Source organism: Pezoporus occidentalis, unplaced genomic scaffold, assembly GCF_034315485.1.
Source record: "Pezoporus occidentalis ecotype Australia unplaced genomic scaffold, CSIRO_AGI_Poc_V1 ctg37, whole genome shotgun sequence".
Taxonomy (NCBI): Eukaryota; Metazoa; Chordata; class Aves; order Psittaciformes; family Psittacidae; genus Pezoporus; species Pezoporus occidentalis.
In genome coordinates, this window is record NW_026915691.1 from 8,005,094 (window position 1) to 8,022,958 (window position 17,865).

Below are 17,865 nucleotides of genomic sequence, written 5' to 3' on the forward strand. Positions count from 1 at the left end.
CATGCTTTTTAGCTCATCTGTTTTGTTCTGCCACTAGTGAAATGGAAGTAAGTGGAAAATGCGGATAGCAAGTTCCTTATGAATTATCCCAAAGTGTGAAGATTCATGCCTGTGCAGAAAGCACTAAACTCATGCTATGAATTTTAATTATTCTTAAATATTTGGTGGCGTTTGTTTTGACCTACGGAAGTGTTAGATCTTTGGCACATCCAGTGGACTCAACACAAAAGAACGATTTACTAAAATTGGAGATGTGAAACAAAAATATGTGGTATTGATAGTAAAATAGAAAAAAAAAAGTTTGTTAAGGGGGCAGTGGGGAATGCCCCATTCAGATCATGCCAGCTTGATAACAGCATTCAAGTGGGGTTAATGTTTAACCTACACTGTGTTTTCTTTGTGCCTTTATACAAGACCAGGGACCTTTTTCACTCCTTTCTCCCTTCGCAGTGGATAATTTTTCTTTTCCCTTGGGTATAAGCTGTCCCTGAAGGAACTAGAACTGTGCCACAGCAAATGAGAATTAGACCTTCTGTCAGATATAGGGATTAATTTATTGTGTTGAGAAGTGAGTGTAAAAATAATTGAAAGAAACCCCCCTGAGTAAATATTGATTTTACTTCAGCCCACAAATCAAATTGATTAACTTTCTAATACTGTCCAAGGGAAAACACTGCTGTAATATTAAGATTGATTCACTACTAAAGGCTGTAGAAATGTATTTTTATTGTATCTTTGGCTATGTTTATATTCCCAGCAGCTGGATGTTATTTGAAAGGTAAAATCTTTCAAGTGACCAAATATGCTTGTTTGTTAAGGAAACACTAAGTAGTAGTTTGGCTAACTTGAGGTAAGTTGGCTATCATCAGGAGGGTAACCTGAACAAAAGCTAGAGCACATTGTAAAGGTGCTATGGGTGGCTGAATTATGAACAGTTGTGTTGTCAGTGGTAGAATTACTTTGGTATGAAGCTTGTATTAAAGCTTATGCATATCAAAGTAATTTTTGTATGGTCACTGATGAAAGCATTATTAATACTGCATAACTTTGTTCTTTGAACAATGATCAGTTGAAAGTATTAAGGTGTTAACATATGTAAATAACTCGCCATTGATGAGAACTGACCTTTCCCTTCCCCTTATTTTGTTGATAGGCCTAAAATTACCTTGAATTGATTCTTCAGTTATCAGCTATACATACATATAGTATGTTTCCACAACAAGATTATGTATGATTTTGCCATTAAGGAATTAAGCAGCTATCCAATGCTAACATTTCATTGCAAATGCTGAGAAGGTTTTAAAAGGGTATATTGGAAACATAACAATTGCTGTCTTTGCTTGTTGGGATAGTGTTTGTTACTTTCTGCAGAAGTTACAAGAAAAAAAAGGTAATGCCACCTACTGCCAATTAGAAGCCTTATTCTGTGTTGTGACCTGATGTATGAGAAGACACTGGGGCTTTTGAGTGTAGACTCTGGTGATGCATTCCGCATACCTTGTGGAGGAAACAAGGCATCATAAAATATGAACATAATAGTAAATATTAAATAATGCTTTCTTGGGGAATGTCCAAAAGCAGTCTTGAAGAGGACTTGCATATAAGGTAATTCATTATAAACATCTGCAGGCTAGATTGCTGTGGTATTTATTCACCAGTATGGATGCTAATAAAACCATTGCACTTAGAGCTATCTAAAGTTATCACTTTAGCCATTTTCATTATAGAAAGAGATGAGGGGGTCTTATCATGTACATATGATGTGCCATAGGTGAAGAAAATAATAGGGAGAGCAATTTTCAGTGATGGCTGTAGTCTGAGAAGCAAATCAAACATGGTTACATGTGATTCTAAAATGGGAGAATCTTCCAGAAGTTCAGTTCTCTGATCCTGCAGAACATGGCAGTGTAAATAAGTGTTCTCATGGGGGTGATGGTTTTGAGATGGTAGAAAAAAGATTGTGTGGACAGGTTATGAGAAACAGACAAAAAGAGTGTGAATGAAATGAGTTGGTAGTGCAAAGCTTGTTATCCTAAGAGACTTATTGAAGTATAAAATAATACCATGCAGTAATTGTTTGTGCTTCCTCCATAACATCTGGTCTGGTGGCTGTAGTGCTAAGACACTGATGATTTCCAAGTCCAATAAGCTGCTAGGGTTCCTGTGCTCCTTATTTAGTACCGCTTTTTAAGGAGTGCTATTTTTATACAGTGTTTCTTATGCTAAATTCAGCCAACTGATTAGAGGGGGTAGAGCTGCATTTGTTTTCTTTTGTTAGAACAAAGTATAATTTGCATGGAAAAGGTCCTATTTTTAAAATAAAGGAAATTAAATTGTGATTTTATTTAAAATGCAAGCATTACTGAGTACATCTTCCTTAATCTTCAGAGTAGTAGTAGAAAAACTTATGATGCTTGTTAATGTCATCTGTAGAAATTCCTTAGTTTTTAAATGTTAATATCATAAAATGTCTACTTCCCTGTACTACTTGCTAACATGTAGTTTATCATGGCAATTGAAAGGATGAATGAAATGGAAATAGTAAAATACCTCAAAAAAAGAGTCTTTAGTTCGATTATTTTTCAGTGCATTTAATAGTTTGCCACTAAGTTAAAATGTGTAATGTATTGGAAGTGCAACCTTCTAACTCAGAGTTAACTGTGGAAGCCTGTACTGAGCAGAAGTGTACCCTTCATGGAACAGGGAGGTGACATTCAGCATCTTTCAGTGCTTCCTTTGGCTTATTTTACTGGTATGCAGCCAAAGCTGTCAGATATAATGTAAGTTGTGTCAGAACATGAACTAACAGTACCAGAACAGCAGCACCTCTTGTGAAAAGTGCTTCCTCCTGGTTCCATGCTATACTATATAGTGGTTAGAGTTATGGAGGACAGCCTGTATTTTTCTTGTGTCATCCACATGTTAATTACAAAGAGAAAATCAGAAAGGTTTTAATGGCAGTTTGCTGTACAGGCTGTGCCTCTCAGCCTAGCTCTGTTAGCTTGTCCATGTTAAGGTTCTTAAATAGCTCTACTGTGTACTACCCAGGATGAATCAGTTTTGCCTTTCAAATCTAGCTCTGAGAAGAAGAAAAAAAATGAATTGGTGGTGATGAACCTGACCTTAGAAGTGAGTCATTTACAGGGCAAAAATACATGAGAGAAGATCAGAAGATTCTTCATTTTTCCTTTTTAAGTACCTGTGGACTGGAGGTTTTCACTTTTCTCTTGGATTAATTCTATTCATGTAACATCAAAATAGAGAACTATCACAGGGGATTATCATCAGAGTGTTCTAATACAGTCATTCCAGGTTACTGGCAGAAATAAGTCTCAAAGAAAAAGAGCTACAAATAAATGAATAGTGCATAGCATTATTTTTTTTAAGAAAAATAATTGATGGATGAGCACACTAGCACACAAGGCAACAGATGCCTTTCTCCAGGCAATGTAGAACCTTGTTACCCAGGCAGTGGTGTCAGATTGTATTATATCTGCGGAAGTCATCCTCCTACCGTGTGTTTTATAGTCAGTCCTTATATCTGTAGGAGAATTTTTACTTTTGCTCTGTTACGAACACACATTTCTGCCTTCTGTTCTGCACTTAAAAAGATGCAACTTATATATAAGGTAACACCATTTATTTTTAATGTCTCTTTTTCATATATTTTTAATGGATGTTTTATTAGTTGTCTCATGTTTTGTGAAGTATGTACTGGTGTGTGAGTCTCTATATCCATGCAGTGCTTTGGGCACCCCTTAAAAATAACACACTGCAGGATTGCTTGTGTTTGTATACATTTGAGAGGGCTGTCAGTTTCTGATTCAGTTTACTTTGCAGATGCTGAAAAGATCATCCTTAGTGTTGTTTTCTCAACTCTGAGATGAATGCCTGAAGCATTCCTTACATCCAGCAGGAAGTATCCTTGCTGTTTGGAATTTTGACTGGCATGCTAAAAACCTTTCAGCTTCTTTTTGCCAATTATGCTAATTATGGTCCTGACATGAATAAAGCTTGACTGACATACCACCACATATTTAATACATGGAAGTATGGCTTGCGCTTCATGCATTTAACTTGGTAAAGAAGCTTAAGCTGTGTGCAGCTTCTGCCTACATACATTAGAAAAAGCTTGGGTTTGGTTCTGGAGCTAGTTGATGATAATCTGGGACAATGCTTTCAATGCTACATACAGCTTCTATGGTTTCTTTCCTCATCATTAATTTTCCACTTTTATTTCCCTATTTGTAAAATTTTTGGATGCATGCTAGACTAGTAATTTCTTCAAGCCCTTCAAGGAGGCTGGTGAGAAGCTTTTTTGGAATATGAAGTACTGCTTCCTTTTCACTTGCACGTTAGCCTGCTAACATTTAGTCAGTGTTTGCTTTTGTGCTCTGTCTTGGACTAACTGGCTTGATGAGTTCTTAATCTTCCCTCTACTTGTCTTTATTAACAGTTGCAGTGGATTGATTTGCATAGGTTAAATGGTAGACCTCATTTGACTCCAGTTAAGTGTTGCTTCCTAGGCACAATTAAATTGCCAGAATTGTTACATACATGAATAAATGAAGAACGGGAGAGGGAAGCAGGGGAAAAGGGACAAAACTCTCATTAAATTTGTAAGAAGAGGTCAGAACTATTTGTATAAAAAATTAGAAAGGATGAGGGAAGAGTGCGTTGTAATGCTTTCCACAGGCTTGTTTTTTTGACTGGTACTGGTCTATTGTCAAGAAGTTTAAAGTCTAGATCAAGGTCCAAATTAACTGTGAAATCCCACAAAATCCCCTCTTAGGTCCAAGCAATAACAGTGGTGTCTCTTTGCATATCCCTTTTAGAATTTGGTAGTATTAAATTGAGAGGAGGAAGTCTGTAGCAGGGAATCCCTGGCATTCACAAGCAGGCTGGAGGCAAGAAGCTCATGTCCAGCCTATTGCTAGTAAGTCTGTCATTTGTGATGGCTGCCCTATGTATTTGCTGACCTCTTCATTCTGTTGACTTGGAGGTTCTGTTTGGAATTGGCAGTTGTAAGAGCTAAAGTGAGAAGTGCTGCCCTGTTGTTAATGCATTCAATGCTAGCTGACAAGTGAAGGAGAGAGAATGGAAAAATACTTATTTCAGTGTAGCATCTTAAGGAAGTGTAGCCTTCATGTGTGAGAACCTGGGTATTTTTGTCTTGCTTAAAATGTGTTTGAAGTTTCAAAGCTGTTTCAGGATCCAGCCATAAATCCAAATGAAACCAACTCACATCATAGTAAAAAGGTAATCAATCAAACGTGTCAGATTCCCCACAGATGAAAAATACCTTCTTTTGTGCCACTCTGCCCCCAGTTAAATGAATGTATACAAAGTGGTGGTATGGCATCACTTTTGAGAGGAGCAGCCATAATCTGGCAACTTTAAGAGCCTGACCATGGGCCAATAAGAATTTATACCGGAAATTTGAGTTACCTGGTTTGTACAGAGAAAAAAAAAAAACAGTAAAATTGTCATCTTCCTGTATGTGATTTCAGTTCTCTTTTTAATATATTAATTGCCTGTTAGTTGGATTTTAGTTTGGGGTAGCTGGGATTAAGTTTGGTCTGGTTTTGTTGAAGGTTTATTTTTAACCAATCTGGAAAATGCTGAGGCAAATATTGTTAAGGGACCAAATCACTGAAATTGATGCGTTAAGCAGAAAGTCACAAACTACAACAATGCATAGCTATTACAGCCGTGAGAGAACATGAGCTGTAGAAGCCATACTATAGAATGAGTGTGCTTCTCCAAGTAATAGCATCTGGAAACATTCAACAGTGGAGAAACTGGTTGTGAGGAACTTTGAGAGACAGCATAACCATTGAAGTACTATTTATACATATTGCACAGAAACTAGCTTGTGCTTTGGGCAGTAGTATGTGCTGCTTCAGTTAACCACATCATGGGTTACTTCCAGGGGTATGACTGCTAGTACTATGTAATAGCTAAACTATTGAACTTACAAGAATTCTTCTGTCAGAACCTCTGTTTTAAGGGTCCATTGTTGAGAAATGACTCAAGTCAACAAATTGAAACTAATATTGTGGGAATTTCTGAGTCTTCAGTAATTACAACTTGAATAATTTCTGGAAGCCATAGCCCAATAAAGGAACTTGGCTAAATAATTTACAAGACTTTGGTTCAGTTTCTGGCTTTTACTACATGTTTTTGCTCTGAGACCTTTGGTGCATTATTTATTCTTTGTTCCTTAATGTTTTTTTCTGAGAGCAAGCAGTCTAAATGTTCTAAGTATGCCTGTAACTAAGGACCAGTGAAACTGGGGTTACTGCCCTGCTTCTAGTCATCCTTGCAAATAACATGATAAAATGTGTTTTCTTTAGGTAGAACTAAAACCCAGACCAGTTGCTGTGCCAGCTTTCATAAACTGTTTTTCATTATGGAGAATTGAAGTAGGGTGTGAAAGATGCTGGCCTAGATTGCCATCAATTACTCCTCCTCTCCTTTCCCTTCCCACCACCCCATTTCTGGTTGAGTTCCTTTTAATAACATTATTAAAACCTGGTAACTCGTTGTCACTTGTTCCTCATTAAAGTCAGCTGAGTAGTATTGATTTGTAACAAGTGGAAATGGATTCATTAAAGTCAATGTCAAATCTGGCTTGACAAGAGCCTGCTGATGTAAAGGTTTCAGAGCAGATAGTGTAGCTGGTTTTCACCTTGTAAGATGCAGAATAGACGCATAATGCTTTACAAGTGACTTTCAGCAATTAATAGGACACAATGATTTATTTGCATATCCAAGGAACTGTTATGTGCCGTTTGTTGCTATTATAAAAATATTTACTGATTTAATTCACCCCTTTGCAAGTGCAATGGAAGCGAAGAAATTCTCATTTTGGCCCTCAGGCCCCTAGCATCTCTCAGAACTTGACTGCCACTTTAATTGCACCCTGAATAACAGCTTTGATAGAGTTGAGAAATTATAATTGCTGAGCTGCATATGTACCAGGTACATCTGCAGTCAGGAGACTGTGAACATGCTGCAGTTTGTCCTCTTAGTTTAGTTCAGTGCAGGAGCACTTGACGTGTAGTCGGGAGAACAGTTTCCCAAAGCTAATGAGATGTTCTGATACTGGACCATGGTGGTGCTGTAACATGTCGTTATTTAAACCAAACTGATTTTCACTATCCTTTGTGTTCAAATTTAACTATAAGACTGGCACTCCAGGTGTGGGCATAGCAGGATCTTATGTGGAATTAATTCATATGTTAAAGTTGCTGATACTCAGAATGGCGTTTTCTGTGTGAAATGTTTTATAAAACATTTTAATCTCATTTTCTGGAGACAGAAACTATTCATATGATCATACTATTTGTTTAGCTGACTTTATAATTTTGAACCCAGTGGCCGATTTCAAACAGATTTGAATGTCCTGCCTTCTTAGATGTTAGTCATGTAACCAGTCGGCAGCAGTCTGTCTGCTTCACTGGTTCTGATGCTCAAGTAATGAAGCTTAGGAAACAATTTAGATACACAGTTTAACAACTTCTGTTAATTGAAGACACTAGTGTTCTATTTAAAACATGAATCTTGTGTGCAGAGATTTAAGAAAGGTATGCTTGATACAGCACATTTTTGGTTCAAGCAGTATGAAAACCATTTAAATATAAGAATATTTACCTTTTTTTAGGGCTTATATTCATAAATCAGGAATTGGCAGCTTGTTGGGATTTTTTATATTGAGAATTTTAGAGAGAAATTGTGATAAAACATGTGAACAGTTTTTCTTTACACCTCAGCAGAATTAGTAGAGAAATCTGCTGATAGTGTGGGTTTCAATGGTGCAATATTGGAAATAATTTTAAATTAGTCAGAAGTGGGCCCAGTGTCACCAATTTTAGTATAGTTTTTGGCACATATAACCAGTGTTTTCAGAAGAGAATGTCTCGTGCATGCTGTAGGATGGAAAGATTACAGATTGCCCAGCATGACTGATTGCAACTTTCATAAGGAATTGAAGATTGCAGCACAGACAACTACCTTTTTCAGCTTCTGTGAAACAGAAATTGTCAGATACATTAGAGGATTATGCAGTTTTCTCCTGAGCTGCATGTATTTTGATTTGTGTGACCTGACAAAGCATTTCTGCATGTCTAGTTTGACTGTATATTTGAGTTTTATTTACTTGTCCTTTTTTCCTCCTTATAGTGCTGCCAGTGTAGTACACAGATGGTCTACTCAGATTCTAAAAATATTTGTGTTAGAATGTGCATATATTCATATATTATATATTATAAATAAATTGAGATAGGTGTGCATAAAACTGTGTACATGATTATACATTGCAGTTGTGGGCTTTTGTCCTCAGAATGCCTTCTGAAGACCTAAGTTTGATAGCATGACATTTTTCTGGAAGCCAAGTCCCTCTCTTGTCCCAGCTGTGAGACAGCCAGGTCTGAGCTCTTCGTTACATCCACAAGGAGGTCTTTTTTATTATTGTTTTTATTTGCACCAGGCCTCTAACTCATCTCTTTGCTTGCACATCTTTAATCAGATCATCTACTGAAAACGTGGTTTTATGAGAACGCCAGCTGTAATTGCAAGCTAATCTGCTGCTTCTGTGCTTTCTGCACCGTCAGTGCCTTTTGGCTCTGTGCCTGATATTACTCTTAATAGTTTGTTAATACCAAATAATGCAAAAACATTGCTTCCTTAAGAACTTAATAGGATGTGCTGTAATGGAGATGAATGGTCTGTAACATTCTTTACTTGTGTTTTAGGAAAATGAACTGAAGGATGCTGGGCAAGAAAAGAATCGCCTGAGCCTTCAGTATGCAAGTGTGTCCCACAAAGCACTCCAATATGACCAGGTAACATCATGAGCACAGATCTCATACATTCATTTGTTACAGCGATCAGATTGCAGAGTGGATAAAAGTGGATTGTTTCCGTTTGTTTTTTCTTTGAATTTTAATATTTCACAATATAATGTTGAAAATCTCTTGTCCAGCACCAAATGTCCTAAGATCTATTTAGTAGTTATTTCCCCTGTAGCATGGCACATGGCATAGTCTCAGTTATTCCAGGTCCTGATATAAAAGCTATTTTAATAGTGAGCATTTTTCTTCAGTTCTTGTTTGTACCTTTTATGGGACAAGAAATATGTTTCTGACTAGAGTGTGATTATATCTGTGGCAAATACTGCGTGGTGACCAGCATGGAAGGAGAGTCTGGTGTGCCTTACCTCACCACATATGCATTCAGTGGAAGAAACATTATGAACCAGCCACTTTACAGGGCTACATTTAGCTAAAAATAAAACTCCACTCTGGGATTTCTACAGGGCTGAAGTGAGTTGCTCGGCAACCTCATTCATATCAGAAGAGCTGTAACTTCCATAGGCCCTGATGAAAGCCCATCCTCAAAGCTTGCAAAACAGTGGTAGCTGTACCTTTTCATGTCTCTGACGTACGAGTGTCACAGAGTAGCCCACTGCTGAATTTCCAAACCAGAGGAGCTCTGATGAGTTCCTGAGACAATGCAAATGACTAAAATTCAGACGTGGCTGTGGATGTACTCTGCATTTTGGGTGTAGTATCTGGTATCGAAGCAGACCTGAAATTCCCTGTTGCTGAGGTTTTATATAAAAAGACTATGATAGGAGGAAGACACGTATAATAGCATCACTTAATTTTATTCCTGTGTCTAGAATGTCTCCCTTTCCTAACGTTTTTCCTCTTTGTTGTTGTTTACACATTGCCTTCACTCTTCACAAGGCGCATGAAGTCTTACTTAGGCAGTTTTATTTTCTAGCTGACACAGAAATAGCATGCAGCATTAATGCAGTGAAGGCTCAGTATGTTGGTGACACAAAAAATGTTAGCCCTCTTACTATTGGAAAGGGAAGAACTGCGTGGTTAATAATGCTTTGTTTTAGGTAGTGCTTGGCTCCTACAGCAGTGAAGTGCTTGAGGTACCTTGAAAAATCCAGTAAAATGAATTTAAAATACGAAGTTAAAATATCAACCTTCGACACATTAGCCACTAAATAATAAAATTACCATTTACTATTACAGTGTCAGAATTTTTCATACTATGGGTGTTTGTGTCTTCAGATCTATTCAATACTGTGAAAGGCACAAGGCTACAGTTCTGGATGCCTACTCTACTAATTTTATATCCCAGCCTCAGCAGAATCAGAGACTTGCTGCAAGTGTAGCCTTTCACTTCTAGCAACATTAACTACATGCCATCCTTGCAGTGTGCTCTGATTGCTAACAGACCTCATGTTTTCCTTCTTGCATATAAGAGATTTTCAGAGGTAATTACTCAGCGTTTTCTCTTTGGTTTTGATTTGTTTTTACCACAAACAGTGAGCTTGAGGATAGGTTGTGCAGTTTAGATGACATTTTACTAATCACAAAGTGGGAAACTGTTCAACTTTGGATGGAGGTTGGAGCAGAATACTGACAGAGTTAAGGCTCAGCCCTGAAGGGGAAAACCTGCCTAAAATAACTTATTCTTGTTCACCCTTGGGAGCTGTCCTGAAAAACAGGCCAACTGCATCCAATCAAATGGGGCTGGAGGAGTATTTATGCATTCTGTTATGTAGCACAGGTAAAACTGCCGCTCATTTGTGCTCAAGGTAGTGGCTGAAATTTGACTCTAGAAAGGAGGAAAAAGAAGCTAGCTACCTTAAATCCACAAAATGAAGCTGAAATTTAAATAGCTTACATGATTTAGTTTTGGTACTCTGCATAAGAGAAACAAAGTTGCATTCTGGGAGTCCAGGACATGTGAAAAGATTTTGTGGCCTTTAGAAGTGCTGTGACTCTGGGCTCTTATTTTCCTGTTCATTTGAATGTATATGGGATAGTGCTTTTATGTAAAAAGAGAATAGGCGTTATACATTCAGAATTTATTTCCACAATACTTGAAATCATATCATTTTCATGGTAGTTTTGTCAGTCATGTTCTCTGAACAGTTGTTTGAGAAATTGGCAGGTCTATAACATCTAGAATCAAGGCATATGGTGGGTTATAAGGCTGGTGGAGCTTTTCACCAGTGAAACAAACTGCTGGTTTGCTTTGGTGAGCTGGTGTTCAGTAAGTAGTTTCTGTTCAAGTGTTCCGCAAGTGGAAGATGCTTTAGCAGCATTCTGGCTGTCATAACTGACTTAAATGAGGGCACATTTAGCAAGTGTGAAGGTTTGGGATGAAAACTAAATTGATTGGTGCATTGAACAGAGAAACATCAGAGATCAAAATGTTCCCTGTTTCTGCCATGAAATTGAAACTGTTTATGATGGCACTTTATTTAGGTCAACTGTTTTTGCCACTGGGAGCATTGATATTTTAATGTGCTCTCTGTAATTCAAGTTCATGTATATCCCATATGTTCTTAAACAGCCTGCTTGAAGAGAGCATTAAATTCACATTGAAGAACAAATGTTATCTAAAAAAAAAGAGCAAATGATAGACTCATCAAGTTTTATGCTGCCTTATGGGTTATATAAATGTGTCTATCACCACATTCTATGTGGTATACAATCTTCAAAGCAGAAAGTATAGGTAAGAATGCCCTGTAGGAATATTTAAAGTTATCAGTGTTCCTGGGAAAAACATATAGCAGAAAGGTACCATAGGCTCAGTAGCTCCCCAAAATTACTCAGGTTGTGATGACTAGTAAGTTTCAGCAAATTCTTTACAAAGGTAGTAAGTTGGTGTCAACTGTTTTAGAGACAGGGAAACTAAAGCCTGAGGAAAATAACCTTTTCTTGAAACTTGTTCAAAATATTGTATTTCATTCACTCTCAGTAAATAAACTGGGAATCACAGACAATAACAAAATTGTGTTGTTGACAGTGATGCTTCATTGCTTCCTTTTTTTCCACTCCATTATTCTTCAACAATATACACTGACTGATCTGAGCAATGAAATGCAATCCAAAGGGTGCAGGAAGTTAATAGATTCTGAAAATCCAATGTTTAATAGTTTCCTCAGTTAGAAAGAAAAGAGGGAGGAGGAAAAGAAAAATCTGTGCACAGAAAAAAAAAAAAAATCATGAGGTTGACAATAATTGCATCAGTTCTTGTGGAAAACATGATTTGTTCCATTTTCCTGTTTCTTTTTTCTAGTCCACTGCACCCTAAAGAGCCCTCTTGCAAAGATGAATACCAGGGCTGGCTGCAACCATTTAGATTGTTTGGTCTATGGCAAAATTTGCAAGTTAACAAACTGATGCCAGAAGGCAAATAGAAAGCCTGAATCAGTTTCCAAAACATTCCTTTAGAAAAGGTTCGGGAGATCTCCACCTCAGAGACTGCTTTAATGCCACTCATTCTTTACAAATCCTAAGGAATTACAGTAATTAAATTGGGAAAACAAAAAAAAAACTTGTTACTTCCTTTACTAAAGTGAGAAGGAAACATGAGCTGCACCCAGATGAAAGGCTGTGCTGCATCCCAGTACTTGGTACTGCTTTGCCTTTCTTTAGTCCATAAACCTGCCAGCATTGTTTGTGCTTCTGCCCTGTGTTGCAGTTAACAAAGGAAAACAGATGCTTCTTGGAACACTGTTCACTAAAAATAATATGGATCTTTCTTTTGCTTTCTTACCTTCTAAAAGCATTGCAGGGAAGTGGAAATAGTATGTCAACATTATGTATTTGATTTACCCAGGTGTTTATTGCTGAGGGGTTTTCAGTCTTAATGTAAAAATTGCAGTTCCTGATAGGATACAAGCTATGAAAATCCTGTTGTCACATATCAATATGTGATACAAAGGCATAAGATGGTCAGAGATAAGAAATAAAATTTTCAGCTGATCTGATTTAAAGAAAGAACTTTTCTATGGCAGGATAAAATAGTTTAATATTTTATTTTCTTATTTTCTATGTGTGTTTATGAAGTAGTCACTATCATTGGTTCACAAAATCCTTTTATCGAAAGACTTAGTCTTACTGAAATGGTTAAGCTAGCACCAAGGTACTTAAATTAAGTCAATTTATACTAAAGAATAAAGGTGACTTATATTTCTATATTTATATTAGATTTCTGTGTCTAGATAGTATACCCATTTCTGATGCCTCTGAAATGCAGAGAAATAAGGAGTTGGTTGTCATTTATTTTAATACTTATCTAAATTTGCATAACTACAGTTTGGCTGCCAGATTGTAGTCCTTGTTGAAAGAAGATGTTTCCTGTATGCAGGAATGAGATGCACACAATTTCCTCAATGAACATTTCATTCCATCTTTCATGCTTCTTTCCTAAGTTCTTTGAACTTTTTCTCCTTTTCCCATTTTAACATGCAGAAGTGTTTGTGACAGATATAGTTTTCATTAATTATCAGTTTGGACAATGATTACATTCTATTGTGTTGAATGTCTGTTGACATTCTGTTTTTTCTAGGTAAAATCAGACTATGACCATCTTAGAGAAACCCTTCTCAGAGTGACCAAAGAAAGAGATTTGGCTGTAAAGGGAAAACACCAGCTCCAAGCCAAGCTGGAGAACTTAGAGCAGGTCCTAAAGGTATGTATAATGCCATAAAATCCAGCAATCCAGTAGCTCTATTACTTGATTAATAGTGCTGATGTTCATTGATTAAATAAGATTCAAGTCAGTAGCTTGGTAAGCCAAACCTTGATAGATGGATCAGGAGTAACGGAGAAGGATCTGTGATGTGGTAGAAACACAAACTAGTTTGAATGAGCCACAGTTCCCAGTTTTTCTTAGTTGTAGAAAATACGGAAGCTGTGATGTGGAAAGCTGCCACTAAAACATGTTTTGAAGAGCGTTAAGCAACTAAGATTATTAAAAAACAAAACCCCAAACAAAAACCAAAACCCACAACAAAGAAGCCATGCAGTTACAGCTGTTTGCATCAGTGAGTGAACCGCACTGGTGAGTACTACAGTGAGAATTCTTGAGAGAGAAAACAATTGTAAACACTAGTCTGTAATTCAGACCATTTAGAAAAATGAAGGATGTTTTCAGTCTGTTTAGAATGTAAGATTGATCTGGTGCTGAAACTTTTGACAAACTGCCAAAGAGCTGCTTATTTTTCATCTTCTCAAGCCCAAAATTTTCCTTTTTCAAACCTCTGAAGTGACTAGCAAAGGAGGGATGAATGCCCTGGGAGCAGGAGATGGAAGTGCAAATAACTGGTCTGAGATCTTCAATTGTGAGCAAGGCTTTTCTTTGCAGACTGTTTTAATAATGCTAAGTGGCTTCAGCCAGTGCTTGTCATAACTGCAATCGCTTATTTAAAGTTGGATTTGTTAATGATTTTGACTTGCATCAGACTCACTCTAAAAATGGGAAAAGTAGTTTTGCTGTTGGCCACATCAGAATAGGTCTGAGCATTTGGAGATGATTGTAGTTATGCAAATGGATACCTATCTGAATTTTAAGGAGAGGTTTTGTTTTGGCTTGTTGCATTGCCAGGATGTTGTTGAAACCCTCTCTCAAGCTTTATTTAACGTTGTGTAAGAGGTGAGGAGGAGGTCTGCCAGCCACAGGTGGAAATGAAAGGTGGTTATAAGTCACATCCCTCTTTCTGAGCCTCCAAAAGACTGTGGCATTATCAGAGGTAAACTGACTGCTCTGTTGAACCAGCTTACTATAGCAGCTTCTAGAAGCATGAGCTGTTGAAATAACCTATTTAGGCAATGCCGAGGGGAGTTTCCTGTTCTATGTATTGTTGTGCAGTGAATTATCAGTGTCCTGTTTACCAGTCAGTAGGTGGTACTGATGGAAAAAATCTAGAATTATAATAAAAATAAGAAACATATCTATTGGGAAAGGAAAAATGAAACTGCCAAATTAAACAGAAGAGTGATACGCTGCTATCTGTCTTTACACTAATACAACCTTTCCCAGGAATAAGTAGGAAGTTATTTCCTTCCTTTTCTTCTCTGGAATACAAACCTGGCAGTTCCACAGCCTTTATCACTAATTTTCTGTTTCACTGTGAGCCATGCGCTAGTACCTATAAAGTAGGATCAACACCTAGAAGCTGTGCCAACAGGTCTGGCTTGTCTGTGCTCCCTCTATGATGACTGTGGGATTCCAGCTTGATAGCTACAGAAATTCACTTCAGAGAGCTCGTGGTAGAAATATATGAGGAAAAAAGTCATAGAAAAGAAATGAACTGTGAATTCATAGCTCATAAAACAGCTGAGGATTAGATTTTGCTCTAAATAAATTGGCATTAATTCTCATTTCATCAAATTAAAATACAAATTATTATTGTCTGGACTCCTGTGATACTAAAAAGCCCCACTTTCATGAGCAATAAAACCCTGTTCAGATGCTGATTTTGTGAGGCTTATATGGCTTTGAACACTTGAAACTACTCTAATAATGGATTCTGTTCTGTTTTCTTAAAACAGATTAAAGAACATACTTTCCTCTTTGGCCATACCAAACAGTTCCACTCTTTAATTAGATTATCTGCTGGCATTTGACTAAATTTTCCCAAATTTCTTCTGTAGAAGAGCTGAATCTGGTTATTTGACCGATTTTTCCTTAACTACTACTGCAGTAATACTTCTAATATTAGTGAGAGAAATATCCTGTACATCTCATAATTCTTACTGTTCTGTTTAACAACTCCTTCTGAAAAAATAACCCCAGACTTGTCTGGTGGATATAGGAATCCTGGCTTTTCATCAGTAGTTCGGTAGTTCTGTCCCTTGAGCAGAATCCTTATGAGCTGGCAGAATTTGAACAGCCTTGAATAGTCTTGAAACCTTTTTAGCACTAAACTATGCCCAAGCAGATGCAGTTAATTGTATATTTCACATGTGTCCTCATATGCTCAGGAAATAAGTAGTTTGAAAAAATGGTTTACAGTTTTCCAATCATTGGAAAGTTTTGAGAAATATTTAGCCTTGTTTCCCTGTCAGAAGAGGAATTCAGTTTCTCTTTTGAGAAATTCAGGATGTATCAGCACAGCAGAAAAGGGAAGATAAAGAACTGCTGAACTAGCTAACTTCTGAGAATCTTCACAGTGCCTCTCACATAGAACCGTTCTGATTTTCTGATGTGTTCAGCCAGCTTTTCCCATTCATTCCACTGCAATGGTGCCCACCCATCTGCAAGCGCAGATGAGAAGTCCTTTTGTAAGAGTACTTGGGTGGGAATTAAATTTACTCCCCATTCAGCATCATGTATGAGTTCTGTCTCATAAACAAGACTTTAGGACTTTAGTTCGTGAAAGCCATTGGAGTTTGTTCTAGCACTAACCAGTTGCACATTTTAGAACTGTGTGAGTCCCTCCTATAGGAAAGGATGGGTTCCTTTGTTTCCTTTATTTTGTTTGCAGCTCTAGTCAACTGAAATGGTTGGAATTATGATGGACTATTCATTGTGAAATGCGGAAGCTGGAAAAACAACTGTTTGAGCAGGTCCCTGAATTGTTATTTCAGAAACAGCTTATACTGCACAACCATCTAACTCTGTAGTTTGAAAGAAGCTATTTCAGATGTGGATTTGCTTTCTGATGTTAGAGTAACATTACTAGGACCTCTAGAAAGGGTGCAAAAAGGAAATTGCAAATATACATGTCTAAAAAGTTCTAACCCGCTTCACATTAAGGACAGTGATAGCAAGGACAAATGGAATGTAACCACCTTCAAAAACCATGGCAATGTGATCACTGTAAAAGTCAGTCCTGAAGGAAGATGCAGAAGAAATTCAGCAGCATAGAGCTTTCTCCCTGCTGGTCTTCTAGTGATTCCTGAAGTCCTTCTCTACTTCCCTAACCTATTCCCCTCAGGCTTGGAAGAAGAAATGACAACAGCTGATGTGCAGATATGAAGTGCAAAACAGATTTGCAGACAGAACGGATTTGTGAGCAGAGCAGGAGGGGAGGAACTGCTTCTGGTTTGGGGGAGATTTAATTGCTGTGCCAGGGGAGGGACAGATGCTGGGGTGAAGAGATCCTTGCTGCTTTAAATAGTAAGTAGATCATGACAATACTAGAAATGACAGAGAGGTACTTTTAAGTTTACACAGATGACCAAATAGTTTCTTTTGACCTTAACATCTGTGAACTGTAGATCATTAAATACATATTTTAGGAAACAGAGAAATTAAAAGCTGAATTTTATAGATTCACTGTGTGGTCATGGTATTAATTATTTATTGATGTCTCCGAAGGACTAGAAATGTTCTGTAGTAGCTTTTGTAAAAGTAATAAGAACTTAACAGCATCAAATAATGCTGTACCAAATCTGGTACTAAATCTTGAGAGAATGAAGTGAGACCTTTGGTTTCTTACTAATAATTAAAGGTGTAAGAATGACTTGATAGCCCTACTATTTCTTGAATATAAGAAATATGCTGATGCTCCATCATTGTCAAGTTTTACGTAAGACTTGATGGAAGCTGCTGAGCTCAGTAAATTTAAATCATAATACTGGTTAGCAAAAATAGGTGATGTTCATTCAGATGAGGTGAGAATCAGAACCATTATTTTTGGTCCTTGTTAAATATGGAGAATAGATTCTACCCGTTAACAGATCCATTTAACTTTTCTACTATGTGCATACTTTTCTATGTGCATACTTCAGAAATGCTGACAGTCAGGACACTGAATCCTCACAACATTCCTGGAAAGTAAGCCTTAGCTGAGAGTGAAAACTGGTAAATTGGAAAGATCTTTGATTTTTTTGTTGTTGTTGTTTCTAATTAATACATCAAATAAAACTAAAAACTTCCCAAGCAGAGGCCAAGGGGAGTATTGGAGACATTTCTGCTTCCTTTGCAAACATGCCCAAATTGAGAGAAGGCAGCCCCCCTGTGCTGTCCATTTTTGTTGTGAGTAACATAGGTTAGCAATATGCTTGATAAAATTTTCTCCCATACACAATTAGGCAT

At 37.3% G+C, this 17,865-nt stretch overlaps 1 protein-coding gene across 10 annotated transcripts in view; it reads left to right on the forward strand.

The window, feature by feature from the left end:
• RIMBP2 (RIMS binding protein 2) overlaps positions 1-17,865 on the forward strand; it is a 136,263-nt gene that overhangs the window by 69,782 nt on the left and 48,616 nt on the right. For 9 of the 10 annotated variants that reach the window (XR_009967204.1, XM_062631591.1, XM_062631590.1 and 6 more), the window contains exons 6-7: positions 8,757-8,846; positions 13,390-13,512. Coding sequence is in view for 9 of the 10 variants with exons in the window: in XM_062631591.1 (XP_062487575.1) it covers positions 8,757-8,846; positions 13,390-13,512 (213 nt within the window). In the remaining variant the exon portion in view is untranslated. Of the gene's footprint in view, positions 1-3,601; positions 3,630-8,756; positions 8,847-13,389; positions 13,513-17,865 lie in introns of those variants that run through there. The other variant, XM_062631593.1, reaches the window with a different exon arrangement.